General features: G+C 40.3%; 1 protein-coding gene across 17 annotated transcripts in view; it reads left to right on the forward strand.

The window, feature by feature from the left end:
- LOC122540026 (protein TANC2) overlaps positions 1 to 21,872 on the forward strand; it is a 1,063,581-nt gene that overhangs the window by 928,613 nt on the left and 113,096 nt on the right. For all 17 annotated transcript variants that reach the window (XM_043675319.1, XM_043675327.1, XM_043675320.1 and 14 more), the window contains 2 exons: positions 8,443 to 8,551; positions 10,628 to 10,750. In XM_043675319.1, the coding sequence (XP_043531254.1) occupies positions 8,443 to 8,551; positions 10,628 to 10,750 (232 nt within the window). The remainder of the gene's footprint in view (positions 1 to 8,442; positions 8,552 to 10,627; positions 10,751 to 21,872) is intronic.

The following is a 21,872-nucleotide window of genomic DNA, read 5'->3' on the forward strand; positions in this document are numbered from 1 at the left end:
CTGTTTATAGAGGTCCCATCTTCCCCAGAAAGAACCCCAGTTATCCCTCCCTCCTGCACCATCCCTGTAGCCACGCATTTAACTGTTCTCTCTCCCTATTCCTCGACTCTCTATCACGTGGCACGGGTAACAAAGCAGAGACAACAACTCTGTTTGTTCTGACTCTGAGCTTCCAACCTAGCTCCCTGAAAGCCTGCCTAACACCCTCAGCCCTCCTCCTACCTATGTCTTTGGTGCCAATGAGGACCACGACTTCGGGCTGCTCTCCCTCCCCCTTAAGGACCCGGAAAACACGATCAGAGACATCACGTACCCTTGCACCTAGGAGGCAACATACCAAACGTGAGTCTCTCTCGTTCCCACAAAACTGCCTATCTAGGCCCCGAACTATCGAGTCCCCAATTACTATTGCTCTGCTCTTCTCCACCCTTCCTTTCTGAGTAACGGGGGCAGGCTCCGTGCCAGAGGCCTGAGCCCCGTTACTTACCCCTGGTAAGTCGTCCCCCCCACAAGTATCCAAAACAGTATACTTGTTCTTTAGGGGAACGGCCGCAGGGGGTCCCTGCACTGGCTGCTTCCTCCCAGTACCCCTCACTGTCACCCATCTATCTGCCATCTTTGGAGTTACTACTTCCTTAAAGCTCCGATCTATGACCCCCTCTGCCTCCCGAATGATCCTAAGTTCATCCAACTCCAACTCCAGTTTCCTAACACGGTCTTGGAGGAGCTGGAGATGGGTGCACTTCCTGCAAGTTTAATCAGCAGGGACGTCCATGGCATCCCTCACCTCAAACATGTTGCAAGAGGAACATTGCACTGCCTTCACTGCCATCCCTCTGAAAGTAACCTTTTTTTAAAAAATCTGGGTCTAAAGAATACAACAAGCAAAATGCAGCACTTACCTACTTACCACAACGGATCTTATTATTTAGGTTAGAGGAGGAGGGCGGGTGGGAGACACTACCTCTGTAGTGCCTCGGGTTCTTCTCCTGCGCGCTTTTAAAGGGAAAAAAAACCTACCCAGGTAAGCTTACGCTCTACCTGCTTCCGGGTCCCGGCTGCCCCTCTGGTCTTCGTCACTTCCCCCTGCTGCTCCCGCTCTTTCTGTGAAGAGAAAAGAAACACCGCTACCGGTAAGTAATTTTAAAACAAACTGTCTTACCTTAGCTGCTGCTCGCACTCAAAGTGACTGTTGGCGTCGAAGGGTGAGTATTTATACTCACTGCTTTCCTTCCCGGCTGCCCCTCTGGTCTTCTTCACTTCCCCCTGCTGCTCCCGCTCTTTCTGTGAAGAGAAAAAAAACACCGCTGCCCGCTACCGGTAAGTAATTTTAAAACAAACTGTCTTACCTTAGCTGCTGCTCGCACTTTATTTTCTTAAACAATACTCAAAATATTCATAATCCCTTTTTGTATCTGATACTAACTGGTTTGCTATATTTTACTGTTCTTTATATCTTTTCTACACAAATCTCTTTTGCTATTTCCAAAATATTGTTATACACAATGAACATTGATTCCAGAACTGAATCGTGTAGGACATTCCTATGGACTCCCAAGATTGAAATCTGTGCTTTTGTCCTGTTATCTCAGGTTAGAATTTGAAAGGGTTAACTAACATTATGAATGGATTCCATTCATAAAAGTATAAAGGATTGTTTCCGGAAGGAGAGAATCAGTCTCAGTTCTACTTCTGGTCTGTGTTTGTTACCAAAGCTTTGAGAGAATGTTTTAGTAGTAGCAGTGCAAACTTCTGGTGTCTCACAAGAGATCATCATATATCCTAGCCGTAATATAACTATCAATTAATAAACATCAACTGTTTAAATTAGATTAGAATCCCTACAGTGTGGAAACAGGTCCTTCAGCCCAACGACCCTCCGTAGAGTAACCCACCCAGACCCATTCCCCTATCCTGTATTTACCTCTGACTAATGCACCTAACCTACAAATCCCTGAACACCATGGGCAATTTAGCATGGCGAATCCATCTAACCTGCACATCTTTTGGATTGTGGGGGGGAAACCAGAATACCCGGAAGAAACCCACGCAGACATGAGGAGAGCATGCAAACTCCACACAGACAGTCACCCAAGGTTGTAATTGAACCCAGGTCCCTAGTGCTGTGAGACACCAGTGCTAACCACTGAGCCACTGTGCTGCCTGGTTAACAAAGAGTAAATCTATCTTCTGCCTGAGATTTTGTGTAGGCATTTTCTGCCACATGATCTGGACAAATCCTTCATCTTCTCTGACGATCTCCTGTATGGTGCTGTGTCAAAGGTTTTTCTAATGTCAGTACACATTACTTTCGCCTCATTACTCCCTATCTGACCTTTTCAAATATTCTCCGTAATATGTTAAATGAAATCATTTCTTTTGAAGTCTATACTAGCTTCTTCTATTTTCTCTGTTTAAAAGCTTTATATTTAGTTAGAATCACATTCAGAATAATGAAAACAGTTTGATATTCTGTATGAGATTTCACAGAATGGAATGGAATCTTGGTCAAGAACAAAAATGGTTGGAGAAATCCAGCAGCTCTGGCAGCATCTGTGGAGAGAAAAAAGAGTTAACATTTCAATTCCAGTGACCTTTTTGTTCCAGATTTCCAGCATTGGCAGCTCTTTGCTTTACTATGGAATTATGTCTTATGCTTCATGTTTCAAATAATTGTGAGCCTTCCAATGTAGCTTTTCTTAAACAAGATAAGTCACAGTGGCAATAGCAAAGTTTAAAAAGCTACATTGTCAGTCAAGGATTTCTAAGCGGGGGCATGATATCAATTGTATCGCAATGCTTGTTTCCATGTTGTAACTTTGATGTAGTTTTATTAATTTTCCTCCAGTTTAACAATTTTTACATGTCTTACTATTTTCCAAGCACACAAGTTATTATTTGCTGTGTGTACATATGGCTTGAGTTAAGTGTATGCTACATCGCTGTGTGTAATGATACGCCAAATTTCGATATTCAGCATTCTCTAAGTTGTCAGCTTGAGTTGAATTGCAGTTTGTGTCACTTTGTTACAGTTCTTCCCAATTTTTCAAACTTTCCAGCAAATGTGGGTAGAAAATGTAACCTAATATAAGAAGAAGGGAAAAGGAAGGGATAAAACTTTCATACGTCTCAACGCAACCCATATTTGTTTTTTTATTGCAGGAACAAAATCTAAAGCTTTCCTCATATGGTTAGAAAAATGAATTGTTAAAACACAAATAACAGTTTTTTTTAAAAGGTACAGCTACATAAGTAAATGTGGAAAAAAGAGGTTTAGAAAATATACTTCAAAGGATAATAGTACTGGTCATTCTGCTATAACGCGACAGTTCTGTAACCTCGCGCCATAGAAAATCGAGGTATGGAAAACTCTATAGAAAATCGCCCTGTAGAAGATCGCTAATATAAAATTGCTGGACCTGTGCAGTAGAAAGTTTGTGTTATCTAAACAACAGCCACTATTTGTCAATCGCATTTTAGCCAATTTGCACTGACAAAATACATATTATAGCAAAATAGCCTGTAAAAACAATTCAAAATGCCAATATCCAAGTCTGATATTCAGTTCAAAGATTCCAACAATAGTGTTGATATTGTTTGTGAATATCTTTTAGATTGTGACTTGCTGCAAAATCTGATTAGAAGCTGAGTAACTACATGAGTGCTTTAAACTTTTATCTGGATAATGCTGGTAATGTCAGAGAAGTTCTGTGTTGAACATTATCAATGACATGTGCCACTGGAGCTAAATGACCTGAGTCTATGCTGTACATTTTACATCATAGAATTTTGTTCACATAAAGTATTTGGGTTTTCGGCGAAGAGGTTTTGGTTACTCCTGATCAGTGCTCGAATTCATTCAAATATGAGCTTAAGAGAGTGCAGTTTTGATTCATATGTCACTGATGGAAGAATATGCCTGAACAGCTGTGATATCAAGATGGAATTCTTCAGTGTGTCATCATCATTTGCAGTCTCTCGGAGATAAAGATGACTCTCTTCCACTCTCAGGATTACAGACTGCTACGGCTTCCGTGGGCAGAATGACAGTGTGTAATATTGATTTGGCCTCACTGGATCTGGTCTTGTTTTCTGCTCCTGTTTCAAATTGCAAGAATTGTTGGGAGAGTATCCAAACTTTTACAAAAATTCTAGTACATTACGATTCATGTTGAAATTTCTTTGGCAAGTAAGGATGTTATGAAACTTGAAAGAGTTCAGAAAAACATTATAAGGATGTCACCAAGTTTGGAGGGTTTGAGCAATTTTCCCTGGAGCATCGGAGGTTACATTATAAAATTCAGATTTTATAAACAGCTATAAGGTGTGACCTTATAGCTGTTTATAAAATCATGAGGGGCATGGATAGGGTAAATAGACAAGGTCTTTTTCCTCGAGTGAGGGAGTCCAGAGCTAGAGGGCATAAGTTTAGGGTGAGAGGGGAAACATTTAAAAGGGGCCTAAGGGGCAACTTTTTCACATAAAGGGTGGTGCCAAGGTATGGAATGAGCTGCCAGAGGAAGTGGTGGAGGCTGGTACATTTACAACATTTAAAGGCATTTGGATGAATATATGAAGAGAAAGGGTTTAGGAGGATATGGGCCAAGTGCTGGCAAACGGGACTAGATTATTTAGGATATCTGGTCAGCATGGAGGAGTTGGACCGAAGGGTCTGTTTCTGTGCTGTACATCTCTATGATTCGTAAGTTGTCTTAGGGCATTCAGCAACTGATATGGAACATCTTCAGGTTTTAGTTCCTTTGTCAGTCTCGTTGAAGATTATTAGGAACAAAATAAACTTTTTCAATTTCAATGTGAATTGTTGTAATTCACCCCTATGAAGATAGTACTTTGCTCTTTCATTACCCAACAACAGCAATTGTTATATATTGTTAAAACTGTTATATATTGTTATATATTGCTAGGAATTCAGAACTGAAGTGGGGAATAAAATTGCAGCAAGTCTCTACGAGCCAATACACTCATCTGGAGGGAACAGACAGCTAAGTTCAGAGAGAATATGTAATGAGATCCAGTACTACAGAAAGGCGGAGGAAGAGAGAGAGCTCTGAAAGTCAGCTAAGTTCAAAGCCAAAATAATGAGAGTTAATGCTCAAGTGTTAATTTTGGCTCACTGGTACCACTCTTGCCTCCAAGTCAGAAATCATGGTTCACATCCCACTCCAGAGACTGGAACACATAAATGCCACATCGCAGCAATACTAAGGGAGGTCTGCATTGTCAGAGGTACCGTATTTTCAGCTGAGAAGTTACATTGAGGAAAAATCTTTCATCTCCTGTAGATACAAAAACCTCTATACAAATTTTCCAGGTATCCTGCCCAATAGTTATCTCTCAGTCAACACCCCCCAAAAAATATGCTCATCTGTTTCATTGCTGTGTGTGGGAACTTGCTGTATGCAAGTAGACCACCATGTTTCTCTACAGTACAGCACTGACTGCACTTCAAACTTTTCACTCCTTTTGAAGTATGAACTAGAGAGCAGCAACAATCTGTGCTCAAGCCTGAGTAGGGGAAAAGCAATGATATTCAAAACATATTTTTCCCACCCTGAGTTGGCTACTTGGTCTTGAATTTACACTAAATACTGGTAATTAGTTCAATATGGATTGGTATTACAGTGTTGTTCTCAATAAAATGCCTGAAATTTTCATTTCTGTAGTATCTTCAATATTAACATATCTGAGGGCTCAAATGGAAACAAATAAACAAACAGTTGATGGACTCAGGAAGGAGACTGACAAATCGGTCATGCAGAATGCTTTAAAAAATATTTTATAATTGAAAAGTGGTGGCATGGTTTATTCAGGAGGTTGTTGCAGAGGGCAGGACTGACACAGCTGAAGTTTCCGTTGTGTCGGCTTTTAAATAAGATCAGTTTCAAAGAACCCAAGCATGCAAAAGGGAATATGGGGGTAGAGGAGTTTGCAATGCACAGAGGAGGGAAGACAATGCCGATATTTGAAATTTGAGGACAGAAGTTTATGTTCAGGTTACAGAGGAAAGAGGTGAGCTAGCACTTCGTGTTTTAACTTGTATCATGACAGTATTATGGAATCTTTTAAAACTCTATTTTAAAAATTGTATTTTCAAATTTGACTGATTCAAAATGGACTCTGAGGTCATCACTTCTTGCAGATTTTGCCACTTCCTTGTATCGCTCAATGATAAAAGGATATTCCCAGATGTGAAAGACCTCTTGAAAATCAATGGATTGTTCACAAAAGTATTGACCCTTTGACTTTTATGACTTATTTCTGATTCTATTGTGGTTAACTTGTTCAAGTGATTACCCATTCCAAAATCTCAACTGCCAGAAATGGATCCTAGGATTTTTTTGTATAATTCCAAATCCTTTTAAATTAAGCAACAAATTTGGAGCATAGGAATAAAAGTAAACCATTTAACTCCCTTGATTCTATTGATTGACTTCATGGCGGATCTGAAAACTAACTTGAGAGGTTCGCATTTGGCCTATATTTCTTAATATCTATGGATAACAAAAGTCTGTCAATCCCAGATTTAAAATCAACAGCTGATCTGTTATCAGTTCCAAAAGAGTTCAAACTTTCAACCAGATTTTGCAGCTCAATATGTTTCCTGATTTCAATCCTAAAATAATTTTCCTCTATTATCGTATTGAACAAAGAAAATTTACAGCCCAGGAATAGGCCCTTCGGCCCTCCAAATGTACTGTCTAAAACTGTTGGTCAATTCCTAAGCATTTGTATCCCTCTGCTCTCCACCCACTCATGCATCTGCCCAGACGCATCTTAAATGAATCTACTGTGCCTGCCTCTACCACCTCTGCTGGCAACACATTCCAAACGCCCACCACCCTCTGTGTGAAGTACTTGCCGCGTGTATCTCCCTTAAACTTTCCACCTCTCACCTTGAAAGCATGACCTCTCGTTACTGAATCCTTCACCCTATGAAAAATCTTGTCTCTATCCACCCTGTCTATATCCTTCATGGTTTTGTAAACCTCAATCAGTTACCCCCCCCCCCCCCCACCATCTCCTTTTTTCTAGTGAAAAAGATCTCCATGTAATTTAATCCTTTGAAGCCAGGGTCTCATTCTGGTGAATGCATTTAATTTATGAAATTTGTGCAATTTGTTAAAACACAGACAAATTGTGTTTTTCTGCAATTGCAAATTAATCTCTTAAAAATATCACTCATTGTCAGTATTGTTTTTGTTGATTGGTAGTTTTAATTTATTACTTCAATCTCCCAGTTCTAGAAGAAAAATGAGATAAGATATTAGTAAATGTACCTTTTTATGTTTATTGTTCTCGGAAGCAAGTTTTTATGCCATTTTATTGTTGTCTCAAATTTGATGAATATTTACAATCTAACAGATTGAAATAGTTCCACATTTCCTATTTCACCTCCTCATTCCTGGTATTCTAATTTGAAAACTTTTGTGCACTAGTGCTTCAGTGTACCCAGACTGTCAGTCAGTGCTCTTATTTAACTGAGTGCATCTAATGATTAGATTACACTCCTCTGAAATTGAGTTGTTCAGAGTATAATGAGCTGGACTGAAATGCTAAAACTGACAAATGTGGCAATGCTAGTTCAAATAATTGTGATTTTACACAAAAAGCATAAAAATACAACATTTGAATTATTGGTTTAAATTGCTTTTTATATGTGTTTCATTTTCTGGTATACTGCGTAAGCATTCACTATGAATAACATGACTGGATAACGTCAATATCCTTAATAATCTTGGAAAAAATAAAATGAATCACTTCATCGCTTCTGTAGGAAACAAACTTTAGTTTTAAATAATTGTTTTAATAGCACCAGCCAGCAAAAAAGCCAATTGATTATGATTTCCTTGGGTGCCTTTATAGACGATGCAGAATTGGGGTTTACGCTACTCAAAAAGTAAAACATTTCTTGGACAGAATGCAATGGATTGACATTTTTGACATAATTAACATTTATAAATCTCTCCCTTTCTATTTCCTGAACACTCACCTCTGCTTCTTCAATTTCCACACATCTTGGCATTTTTTATTTCAATACATTTCTAAAATGATCAGTCCACCAGTTTTTCAGAAAACCCTTCTTTATTTCCACATCTAACCCTGTCTTCCTTCCTTTGCAAAGATCATCAATATATTACCAGCACCACCAGCTATAAATTCACCTATCCCTTGGTACTGTAGGAAAGGTCATTATCAGACTGCAAGCATATCACTCAAGGTTTGTTCACTTACCCAAGCCCCGTATGCTTGGTGACTGTGTATGTTTCCTGGAAAATGTCATCATTTCTCTGTGATATGCTTGGAAGTAGGACTTCTTTTGAACGGAGAAGGAAATACTATCAATAAGGTATTCATGTGTCCAGTCCATGTTGAGAATATCATAGTTTATCTTTTTAAAATTAGTTTTGTTTTTCTGCTTAGGAGTGGCCATACATTACTGGCATTTTGGTTCTCACGTCAAGAAAACAAACTGAACCGCCAACAGACCATTGAGCTGGGACACCACATCCTTAAAGCTCACATATTCAAGGTATTTGATTCTGTATGAAACAGGTTTGAAGAGGTTACATTACATCACTGTTGTGTGTGCATGCAGTTGAGTTTCGAGAGAATGGCTCAAATCATCATGATACAGCTGAAAGTGGAACCAAATAGCGCAGAAACCTAGATTAATGTTCAGGAATGAGTTCAAAGCCACTCCCTTCCTGCCCCAAAACAGCTGGCAGAATTCAAATTCAATTAATAAATCTGATGTAAGATGCTAGTCTAATTGTAAGACAGAAACCTATCTAGTTACTGTATTGAGCTTCAAGTGTTGTGACATGGGAGATATCAAGCAAAGCTAAACCAAATCAGCCTCCCTATCCCTGGATTCACAACACAGTAAAATGAAATTGAATTACCTTCAATTGTTAAGTCATTTCTAACCGGACTGAAGAATAACAGATATCACACTCCAAGTTGGTAACTTAAACAAAAATTAATAATATATTATTAATAATGTAACTTTAGCAGAACATGGGTAAATAACAAGGCAATGTGCTTGATAGCTATGATCTAAGCCCAATCTTCTTTAACCGGAATGCCCCACTCTCTCACCGACAGACACAGTTAAGAGATAAACTAAAAGGAAGAAAATAAAGGAACAATTTGCCAATTCAACAGTTTGAAAATGGGTACCTGGTTTTGAGAAATCCTTGGTTAATGGAGTTGTTGATGGGCAAGTAAACTAGGTCTTGCTTGAATTCTGAAGTCACCAAATCATGACTCAATAAACAGATTCAATAGCCTTCCATGATGATTCAGTCACTTCTTATTTTCTTATCACAACAACGAACAAGTTGACAACTATAGTGAAAACTAAAGAGAGAGAAAGAGCAAAACACAGCAGAACCATCCGGAAGTTTTTTTTTTCAGAACAGACTGATGGCTTCAAAGCCCCAGTCAGAACTACATAGAGACATGAACACAGCAAATCAGCCTCCCATCCATTGACTTCATCTATACTTTCCGCTGCATCAGGAAAACAACCAACGTAATCAAAAAACCCTCCAACCCCAGTTATACTCTTTTCCGTCATGCAGAAGAATTTGTATACAGGTACGAACATCTTCTTCCCCACTGTTGTCAGCTTTTGAATGGACCTCCTTAATGCTGATGTTGATCTCTGTCTGCACCTTGGCAGCTGGAGCATTGTATCCTGCACTCTGGTCTGTTACCAGATGCACTTGTACAGTCTGATCTGCTTGTAAAGCACGTAAGACTACATTTTCATATTGCCTTGATACTTGTGTTAGGAGTAAAGCAAATCAAATCAGAACTGGTTCATTCTTTTTTTTTCCAGCATTCTGCATAATTGGCTGGTCAGCACCAATCTGTTCTTGATTGACCATATCAACATTCAATAAATGCCAATCCTGAGCCCAGGTCATTCTAGTCCAGTAGTTGTCTTAGGACAATAGTTAACCTGCAGTGATGTTCCCGAGCCAGTTCCTATAAACAAACATCTATTACTTTCCCACTCCTTTCCAAAGCAAGCTGCTGCTCAAAGTTTTAATTCTGAACTTCAGCTCACAGTTCTAAACCAAAAATGCAAATACAATAGTGAAGATCTCAATAGGTGTAAATCTGGCATCCTTTCTTGTTCTGGCCGATGTGTGACTCCAGACCTGAAGCAATGCAATTTCCTCTTAACTGCCTTTGAAATGGCTCAACAATCAACTCCATTGTATCAAACTGCAAGAGAAATATAGTTCATATCATTAACTATATTTAAATATATCTTAAATATATTTTATCATCATATTTGTACCTCAGTATTGGGATTTTGTTTCTTGTATGATATTGATCGGTTGATGGAGAAAGAATATAGATTAGGAGAAAGAAAATGATCATTGCTTTTTATGATGAGTGCAATGCAGCTGGAAGCTAATTGCAACATTTGCATGATATATGCACTATGTGTGCAAAGCAGTTATCACTGCTACATGTCCAAAGCCGGCAAGAGTAAGCTGGCCTTTCAGTTAATACACTTGAACATTTAACATAATTATGTCTTGTTTCTGGCAGGAAAAATAATTCACTGTTTCTTCTGTTTCTCTTCAAGGGTCTGAGCAAAAAAGTTGGTGTTTCCTCTTCAATACTCCAAGGCTTGTGGATATCTTACAGCACAGAAGGGCTATCCACTGCATTAGCATCTTTACGCAATTTATACACTCCAAACATCAAGGTAAAGCAATAACTATTGGCTAACTCTGGCTGTCATGTCATGTTTTTAGCCCTGAATTTGAATCCAGCCCACAATAAGAGCTATCGATCACAGCTTTGTTAGCACCTAGTTTTTCAAGCATTGGCATCCAGTTCTCTGTGTGCATGAATTTGTGGCATAAGAGCACATTATATTTGACAATGGTCTTGCAACTTAAAGAAAACCTGATGCCAAACTGAATATCGTTTAGCATGTTGTACAGCATGTACAATTTGGGCCAGAAGGCCTGTCTCCATGCTGTAGGGCTCAAATTAACTCTCCATGTTTCAGCACTTAATGCAATTAAGTGAACAGTAGTGACCTTGTAGGTTTACGGCATATCTTAAAAGTGAAATTTACTGTTTACACAGAGTTCATTTTCATTATGTGGCAAATAATGTTTGCTGGGAGCAGCAAGAAAAATGTCAGCATCAAACCCCTGTCCAACTTTGATAGATCAGTCCCACCTACCTTTGTATCGTATTTCTTATTCCCTTTTCCACTATATCATGTCTTGACTTAATTTGTGACCCCAAGACTTGGATCCTTTAAAATATTAAGAATTAGTCCAGCACAATATTTCATAGTGATCCATCCTGAGGCTATTCTTCCATTCTGTGGAATAGTCTCTTCCTCCCATCTGAAAAATCTCCATTTGTGACTCATCTGTTTTCTGTTTTTAAGCCAAATATCTGCCCAACTTCATATATCGCCTTTTACTCTCATCTTGACTATCACTGGCAGAGGTGAAACCTTCCCAAAGGTTTTGCAAAATGCCAACTGATTCACCAAGACATTGATGTTTTTGAAAACCTGTCATATACTGTTGAAACATAAATCCATGATGATATGTTGGGCTTATTCAAGCTAAAGTGATAAAGTTATTTAATTTTGTACTTTTAATGTATCAAAGTTTTGTTCCAAAAAATACAAACTACCTTTTCACTGATGTATTTGCAGCTGAGCGTGGAAGCTGATGTCAAATCATCAGCTTAATTATTAGTGGATACGAACATCTTGTACAATTATTCTTGTTGAGCACATTTAAAAGTATGTCAGTCTGTGCTGCCACAAATTTTCCATCATTTGTGTTTGTCCTTCTGTTTAAACTTCCTCGAAGATGGATGTTAAATGATGTATTTAAACATCATTGCTTTGATGAAGGGAACTATTTTAGATACAATCCTTCGAGCTGTTAATTCTGTTAGATCGCTGTCACTGTCTTTCGGAATTACTTCAAGCCACCTTGCATGTTAATTCAATTTCTTCATACTGTCGTTTGTTTCAATAATTTCTCCAAGTCAATTTATCTAATCAGCAACTGATGTGTCAACATATTTTAAAAGGATCAAAGGAATTCAAACAAATTCATAAATATTTGGCAGTTTAAGTTCTCATCCTTCAGCCAATTTGATGCAGGCAAAGATTTTTCTTTATGTTCAGTGCCCCATCAAAAAAGTGATTAAGATGTAATGAGTGATGGTGATGATATTTCACAATGGAGTGACATACTCATGGTCAACCTGTAACCCATCTCATTCAATCATAGAATCCCCATAGAACATAGAAAAGTACAGCACAGAACAAGCCCTTTGGCCCACGATATTGTGCCGAGATTTAATCTTAATGTAAAATATAGTAACAACGTACGCACCCCTCAACTCAATGCTATCCATGTGCATGTCCAGCAGTCGCTTAAATGTCCCCAGTGACTCTGCTTCCACCACCACTGCTGATAACGCATTCCATGCATTCACAACTCTCTGTGTAAAATACCTACCTCTGACGTCTCCTTTGTACCTTTCTCCTAATATCTTCAAGCTATGACTTCTCGTACCAGTCATTTCCGCCCTGGGGAAATGTCTCCGGCTATTGACTCTATCTATTCCTCTCATTATTTTATACACCTCTATCAGACCTCCTCTCTTCCTCCTTCTCTCCAGAGAGAAATGTCCGAGCTTATTCAACCTTTCTTCATAAGGCAAGCCCTCCAGTCCAGGCAGCATCCTGGTAAATCTTCTTTGCACCCTCTCCCAAGCCTCTGTATCTTTCTTATAGTAGGGCGATCAGAACTGGACACAATATTCCAAGTGTGGTCTCGCCAGGAACTTGTAGAGCTGCAACGAAACCTCACAGCTCTTAAACTCTATCACCCAGAACACCATATGCTTTCTTAACAACCCTATCCACTTGGGTGGCAACTTTGAGGGATCTATGTACTTGCACACCCAGATCCCTCTGTTCCTCCACACTGCCAAGAATCCTGTTTTTAATCCTATATTCAGCATTCGAGTTCAACCTTCCAAAATGCATCACTTTGCATTTATCCAGGTTGAACTCCATCTGCCATTTTTCAGTCCAGCTCTGCATTCTATCTATGTTGCGCTGCAGCCTGCAGTAGCCCTCTATACTATCGACGACACCTCCAACCTTTGTGTCATCTCAAATTTACTAACCCACCCCTCAACCTCCTCATCCAAGTCATTTATAAAAACTCTAAAGAGCAGAGGCCCAAGTACAGAGCTCTGCGGGACCCCACTCAACACTATCCTCCAGGCAGAATAGAACATAGAACATAGAAGAATACAGCGCAGTACAGGCCCTTGGGCCCTCGATGTTGCGCCGATCCAAGCCCACCTAAACTACACTAACCCACTATCCTCCATATACCTATCCAATGCCCTCTTAAATGCCCATAAAGAGGGAGAGTCCACCACTGTTACTGGCAGGGCATTCCATGAATACTTTCCATCTACAACCACTCTCTGCCATCTATCAGCCAGCCAATTCTGAATCCAGATAGCCAAATCGCCCTGTACTCCCATACTTCCTGACTTTATGAATGACCCTACCCTGGGGAACCCTATCAAATGCCTTGCTGAAATCCATATACACCACATCCACTGCTTGACCGTCATCGACCTGTCTTGACACCTCCCCAAAGAACTCGATAAGATTTGTGAGGCATGACCTGCTCCTCACAAAGCCATGCTGACTGCCTTTAATCACACTATGCTTTGCCAAATAGTCATAAATCCTATCCCTCAGAATTCTGTCCAAAACTTTGCTGACCACAGACTGACTGATCTGTAATTGCCAGCGATTTCCCTATTGCACTTCTTGAAAAGAGGAACAACATTCGCCTCCTTCCAATCTTCTGGTACAACTCCCGTGGAGAGTGAGGAGGCAAATATCCTCGCCAGCGGCTTAGCAACCTCCTTTCTCGCTTCCCGGAGCAGCCTAGGATAAATCTGGTCTGACCCTGGGGACTTATCAATCTTAATGTTTTCCAAAATTTCTAGCACATCAACTTCATCAATCTTGATCTGGTCAAGTCTGTATCCCAGCTCCTCTAAGTTTTCATTTATAACAAGTTCCCTTTCCTTGGTGAAAACTGAAGCAAAAAACTCATTTAAGGCTTCCCCTATCTGCTCAGACCCCATGCACAAGTTCCCTCCACTATCCCTGATCGGCCCTACCTTCTCCCTGATCATTCTCTCATTCTTCACGTATGAGTAAAACGTCTTTGGGTTCTCCCTAATCTTCTTGCCAAGCCTTTATCGTGCCCCCTCCTGGCTCTCCTCAGTTCATTTCTGAGCTCCTTTCTAGCAAGCCTGTAATCCTGTAAAGCTGTGCTACATCCTTGCTTCCTCCACCTTACATAAGCTGCCGCCTTCTTTTTGATGAGAAGTTCCTCTGTTCTCGTCATCCAAGGTTCCTTAATCTTTCCTCTTCTTACCTGCCTCAGAGGAACAAATTTGTGCATCACTCTCAACAACTTCTCCTTAAATAGTCACCAAATGTCTGCTGTGCCCTTTCTGTGGAACAATTGCTCCCAGTCTATACTTCCCAACTCCTGTCTGATAGTGTCATAATTTCCTTTTCCCCAATTGAATATCTTCCCTCGGTAATTGCTCCTTTCACTTTCCAAGGCTATGCTAAATGTGAAGCAGTTGTGATCACTGTCACCAAAGTGCTCTCCTACCATGAGATCTGACACCTGTCCTGGCTCGTTGCCGAGCACCGAATCCAAAATGGCCTCTCCCCTGATCGGTCTGTCAACATGCTGAGTTAGGAAACCCTCCTGAACACACCTGACAAAATTGGCTTCATCCAAACCATCGACACTTAGGAGGTTCCAGTTGATATTGGGAAAGTTGAAATCACCCATAACAACAACCCTGCTACTTTTGCATTTTTCCAGAATCTGCCCACCTATGAGATCTTCAATTTCTCTACTGCTATTAGGTGGTCTGTAGAAAACCTCCAATGCGGTGGCTGTTCCCTTGCTGTTCCTAACTTCCACCCATACTGACTCAGTAGACAAACCTTCCTCAACAATCTCCATTTCTGTAGCTGTGATGCATTCTCTGATTAGCAATGCTACATCCCCTCCTCTTTTTCCACCCTCCCTGTTCTTTTTAAACGTTCTAAACCCTGGAACATCAAGCAACCAATCCTGCCCCAGTGAATTCCTGTCTCCATTATGGACACAACATCATAGTCCCAAGTACTGATCCATGCTCTAAGTCCGTCACTCTTATTTTGGACACTCCTTGCATTAAAGCATACACACTTTAACCGATCCCTTTGTTTCATCGCGTGAGAAACCTTCCTTTTAGATTCAATATATCCTGTCACTGTCACATCTGTAACTGACCCCCTCTCAGACATGTGGCTCTGATTCCGACCCCCCTGCCAAATTAGTTTAAACCCTCCCACATCAGACGAGCAAATCTTCCACTCAGGACATTTGAACCCCTCCAGTTCAGGTGCAATCCGTCCTTCATGTACAAGACAGTTGCCTGAGATGGGAATTGAACCCGGGTCTCTGGTGCTGTGAGGCAGCAGTGCTAACCACTGAGCCACCGTGCAGAAAGAGGCCATTCAGCCTACTGAGTCAGCACAGACACTCTGAAGAACATATCACCAAGCCTACCCCATCCCTGTCGTTCCTCACGGAGTTAATATGCAATCCAAGTAACCTGCACATCTTTGGACTGTTGGAGGAAACTGGAACATACAGAGAAAACCCACACAGTCAAGGGGAGAATGTGCAAACTCCACACAGTCACCTGAGATGGAATCGAACCTGATTTCCTTGTGTTGTGCAAATCACTGTGCCACTGTGCTGCTCCCACTGATTTAAACTGTACAGCGAGTTTCAGTTTACTGCTCATTGACAGCACTTGACTTACACAACTCACCTGTGTTTTTCTTACTGGTCCTTACTTGTGCAGCAATTGTCATTACAAACTCTGGGCTTATAGTCCATAAACAAAAAGATTTAAAGGTGAAATTCCAAAGTATTTCATGGTTTAATGGGTATTGTCACAGAACTTGGGAATAACCCTTTTTGAAATGTTGTGATGTTTGGGAAGATGAGTTTCCTCATTTTTATGTTTTCCATCCATTGATGAATATATTATTTAAATATATTTTGGTTAAAGAGAATCAATATTGCAATTATATTATTGTGCTCAACTCACAGTCAGTCTAGAAATAAGTTACAAGAACCAAATCCCTTCAAACTGTGATGACTGCATGTTTATTTGACTGATTATGAAACGTTGGACCTTTCTAGCATAGAGCTTTGAAACATTGGAGGAATCTTTGAATTTGAAAGTAAAGGGAACATTACTGCCAACAGTGTGTTCAGTAATGGAATTGATTATCAGGTGTAATGATGTGAATAGCTTTTGAGAAAGCGTTTTAAAGTGAAGCCAACATGGATATTTACACACAATCTTTTCTGATCATCCCTGAGGAAGTGACATCATAACTTGCATGTGAAAAGTTTAACAGCAACTTTTAACTTGAATTAAATGTAGGAATAGATAAGAAAAGAAAATAAGGTTCAAACTAATGAAAGTTAAAGTTAGAACTGATACAAGGGAAGTGGCAAATTGAGAGGGAGGAGCTGACAAGTAGGAATGTCGGTGAATGAGAGGCCTCAAACAAGAAGGTTGGGAATTTGGAGGAAAGCATCAATTTGAAAGAAACAGTAAGCAGCAAGGAAAAGCTATGTTGAAAGAGTTTATAAGTTAAAAATTAGTAAACACGTTTTGGGGCCAATTAGATTCAAGATAGCCAATGTGAAAATTATAGGTTGTGAACCCATTCTATTACTATAGATTTCAGTGTAATAAGTCAACATTTGAAACCTCAAAGTCTCTCCCATAATGTTGGTTGACTTATGCATCGAGTATAAAAGTGAACTACCAGTATAGATTGGTTGCTATCTTTGTTATTCCCAATATGGAATCTGCGCTGCGTGGATGTGCTTAAACTGCTAATCCAATGCATCCAGTTATATGGTCCCTGTAAGTAACACATCCATTTCTGGGGTGAAAAATTGGGGCTAATTGGGGGCCAATGGTACTCATGCACCACAAGACATAGGAGCAGACATTAGGCCATTCGACCCATCGAGTCTATTCTGCCATTCAGTCATGCCTGATAAAGTTTCTAAACCCCATTCTGTCACCTTCTCCATGTAACCCTTGATCCCCTTGACAACCAAGAATCTATCTCAGTCTTAAATACACTCAATGGCCTGGCTTCTACAGCCTTTTTTGTGGCAGTGAATACATGGCATATTGAAGCTAAAACAGAAATTTACTGGTGTGCCAAATAGATGCAGAATCATTGAGCTGAAAATTTGGGGTCATCTTTTATGGGAGGTGGACTTATGGGCCAACCTTGCAACATGATCTCTAGCACATGCTTCTTAATTTAAAAAAAGACATCTGTTTAGTACGTTGTTATTAAGCATTCAAGTGTTAACACTAGTGTTAAACGAGGGGTAGTTGTGTAAATTAAAATTGTGCGCACTTTGCACCAAAGCTTGATTATACAACAATTACTTAACTGTGTGCAGCTACTAATATGTTTATTTTAACAATCATTTTATGTTTTACAAGCTTGAATGCCTTTTTGAAGAAACAATGAACCAATAAATATATCTTTTAAAATTATTCTTGCAGCCAAATTAAAATTTTCCAATGTCCCAATTGGCCCTCACTATTTTTCTGCTGAATATCATTGATGCACTCCAATCCCTTTCAATAAAGGACAAACTGCTATTTACTGCCATAATTACAACTAAACACAGAAAATAGGAGCAGGAGTAGGCAATTCATCCCTTCGGGCCTGGTTCACCATTCATGGCTGATCATCCAATTCATACCCAGTTCCCACTTGCTCCTCATACCCCTGGTCTCTTTAGTCCTAAGAACTATATCTGTCTCTTCCTTGAAAACATACAATGTTTGGCCTTAACCACTTACTTGGGCATAAAATTTCACAGGCTCACCACTCCCTTGGTGGAAAAAACTCTCCTCATCTCAGATCTAAATGGTCTACCCTGTATCCTTAGACCAAGACTCCTGATTCTGAACTCCCTGGAGCATCCTTCCTGCCTTTATCCTGTCGAAAAGTTTCTGTGGGATCTCCCTTCGTTCTTCTAAACTAGAGTGAATATAGTTCTAGGAGAAAGTGAGGTCTGCAGATGCTGGAGATCAAAGTTGAAACTTTATTGCTGGAACAGCACAGCAGGTCAGGCAGCATCCAGGGAACAGGAGATTCGACGTTTCGGGCACAGGCCCTTATATAGTTCTAACTGATCCATTCTCACTTCATCATCAGTCCTGCCATCCCAGGACTCGGTCTGGTAAACCTTTGTTGCTCTCCCCTGATAGCCAGAACATATTTCCTCAGAGAAGGATACCAAAATACTCACGGTACTTGAGGTGTGGTCTCACTTAAAACCCTGTACAATTGCAGCAAGACATCCTTGTTTCTGTATTTCAATTCTGTCACTAAGAAGGCCAACAAACCAATTTGTCGTCTTCGCTGCTTGCTGCATTTGCATGCTTATTTTCAGCGACCATTGTACAATGACACCCAGATCTTGTTTGTAGCTCTCTCTTACTCAATCAGTTGTCATTCAGGTAATAATCTGCCTTTCTGTTTTTACTACCAAAGTAGATAGCCTCGTTTTATCCACATTACACTTCATCTGTCATGCATTTGCCCACTCATTCAAGTTATCCAAATCACACTGAAGCGTTTCACCTTCTCACCCAGCTTTGTTCGTCTGCAAACTTGAAGATATCACATTTAGTTCCCTCATCTAAATAATTAATATATATTGTGAATAGTTGGAGTCCAAGCATTGAGCCCCGCAGCACCCACTCGTCATTGCCTGCCACTTGGAAAAAGACACACTTATTCCTACTCTTTTTTTTTTCCTATCCTCCAACTAGTTGGAATATTGTGTGCAATTCTGGTCTCCTTCTTAGAGGAAGAACATTGTGAAACTTGAAAGGGTTCAGAAAAGATTTACAAGGATGTTACCAGGGTTGGAGGGTTTGAGCTATAGGGAGAGGCTGAATAGGCTAGGGCTGTTTTCCCTGGAGCGAAGGCTGAGGGGTGACCTCGGAGGTTATTAAAATCATGAGGGGCATGGATATGGTAAATAGACAAGGTCTTTCCCCTGGGGTGGGGGAGTCCAGAACTAGAAGGCATAGATTTTGGGTGAGAGGGGAAAGATTTAAAAGGGACCTAACGGGCAACATTTTCACGCAGAGAGTGGTACGTGTATGAAATGAGCTACCAGAGGAAGTATTGGAGTCTGGTACAATTATAATATTTAAAAGGCATCTGGATGGATATATGAATAGGAAGGGTTTAGAGAGAAATAGGCCAAGAACTGGCAAATGAGACTAGATTAATTTAGGATATCTAGTCAGTATGACGATTTGAACCAAAAGATCAGTTTCTGTGACTCTATGAACCTATGACTCTAATTCTCTATACATGTCAGTACACTACACCCAATCCCGTGCATTTTTCATTTTGTATGCTAATCTCGTATGTGGGATCTTGTTGAAAGCTTTCTGAAAGTCCAAGTAAACCACATCCACTGGCTCATCCATATCTACTAGTTAAATCCTCAAAACATTTCATTAGAATGGCCAAGCATGATTTTTCTTTCATTAATCCATGCTGTCTCTGTCCAATCCTATCACTGTTTCCAATTGTCGTGCTCTTAATTCTTTCAGGATGAACCCTAGCATTTTTCCAATGCCAGGCTAACTGATCGATAATTCCATTTCCTCTATATCTACTTTTTTAAATAGTGGAGGTGCATTAGCTACCCTCCAATCCACAGGAACTGTTCCCAAGTATGTAAATCTGGAAAAAATTGACTACCAGCGTATCTACTATTTCTAGGACCACTTCCTTAAGTACTCTGGGATGTGGATTATCAGGCTTTTTGGTCTTTAATACCACAAATTACCCAACACCATTTCCCTGTTAACACTCATTTCCTTCAGTTCCTCCTCCTTCACTTGATTCTGTGTTACCCCACATTTTTGGGACATTATTTGTGCCCTCCTTTGCGAAGACAGAACCAAAGTGTATTCTTAAATGGTCTGCTATCTCTTGTTCCCCATGATAACTTCACCTGTTTCTGACTGTAAAGGACCTACATTTGTCTTCACGAATCCTTTTCTCTTCACATACCTGTAGAAACTTTTCCAATCAGTTTGTATGTTCCCCACAAACTGATTCTCCTATTCCCTTGTTAATCAGTTTCTTTTCCTTTTGAAATTTAAACTGCTCAAAATCATCAGGTCTGATTTTGGTCAATTTCTATGCTACTTCCTTGGAACCAACACTACCCCAAATTTCTTTTGTTAGCCATGGTCAGGCTACCTTTCCCATTTTATTTTTGTGCCAATTATTTCAGTTGTTTACTGTACCTGCATGCTAACTTTATGTCAGAGTGTGGTGCTGGAAAAGCACAGCAGGTCAGGCAGCATCTGTGGAGCAGGCAAATTAATGTTTAGGACATAAGCCCTTTATCAACGGTTGGGAGGGAAGGGGGCTGAGAGATAAATAGGGATGCGGCTGGTGTGAAAGCTAGCTGGGAAGGCAATATGTAGATGCAGGTGGGAGGGTGATGGTGATATTTCACAGTGCAGGGTGGAGTGGATAGGTGGGAAGGAAGATAGACAGGTGGCTCAGTTTAAGAGGGCGGAGCTGAGTTGTAGGGTTGAATCTGGGATGAGACAAATATATTAAGGACAAAATGGTAACTAGGGAGAGAATAGGGCCCCTCAAAAATCAGCAAGGCGGCCTTTCTGTGGAGCCACAGAAAATAGGGAAGATACTAAATGGATATTTTGCATCAGTATTTACTGTGGAAAAGGATATGGAAGATATAGACTGTAGGGAAATAGATGGTGACATCTTGCAAAATATCCAGATTATAAAGGAGGAAGTGCTGGATGTCTTGAAACGGTTAAAGGTGGATAAATCCCCAGGACCTGATCAGGCGTACCAGAGAACTCTGTGGGAAGCTAGAGAAGTGATTGCTGGGCCATATTTGTAACATCGATAGTCACAGGTGAGGTGCCGGAAACGAGGTTGGCAAATGTGGGGCCACTGTTTAAGAATGGCGGTAAAGACAAGCCAGGGAACTATAGACCAGTGAGCCTGACCTCAGTGGTGGGCAAGTTGTTGGAGGGAATCCTGAGGGACAGGATGTACATGTATTTGGAAAGGCAAGGACTGATTAGGGATAGGAGAAAGTGAGGACTGCAGATGCTGGAGATCAGAGCTGAAAATGTGTCGCTGGAAAAGCGCAGCAAAGTGAGGACTGCAGATGCTGGAAATCAGAGCTGAAAATGTGTTGCTGGAAAAGCGCAGCTCCTTGGATACTGCCTGACAAAAAAAAAAGCTCCTTGAATGCTGCCTGATTAGGGATAGTCAACATGGTTTGTGCGTGGGAAATCATGTCTCACAAACTTGATTGAGTTTTTTGAAGACATAACAAAGAAGATTGATGAGGCAGAGCAGTAGATGTGATCTATATGGACTTCAGTAACGCATTCGACAAGGTTCCCCATGGGAGACTGATTAGCAAGGTTAGATCTCATGGAATACAGGGAGAACTAGCCATTTGGATACAGAACTGGCTCAAAGGTAGAATACAGAGGGTGGTGGTGGAGGGTTGTTTTTCAGACTGGAGGCCTGTGACCAGTGGAATGCCACAAGGATCGGTGCTGGGTCATCTACTTTTCGTCATTTACAT

Source organism: Chiloscyllium plagiosum, chromosome 33, assembly GCF_004010195.1.
Source record: "Chiloscyllium plagiosum isolate BGI_BamShark_2017 chromosome 33, ASM401019v2, whole genome shotgun sequence".
Lineage (NCBI taxonomy): Eukaryota > Metazoa > Chordata > Chondrichthyes > Orectolobiformes > Hemiscylliidae > Chiloscyllium > Chiloscyllium plagiosum.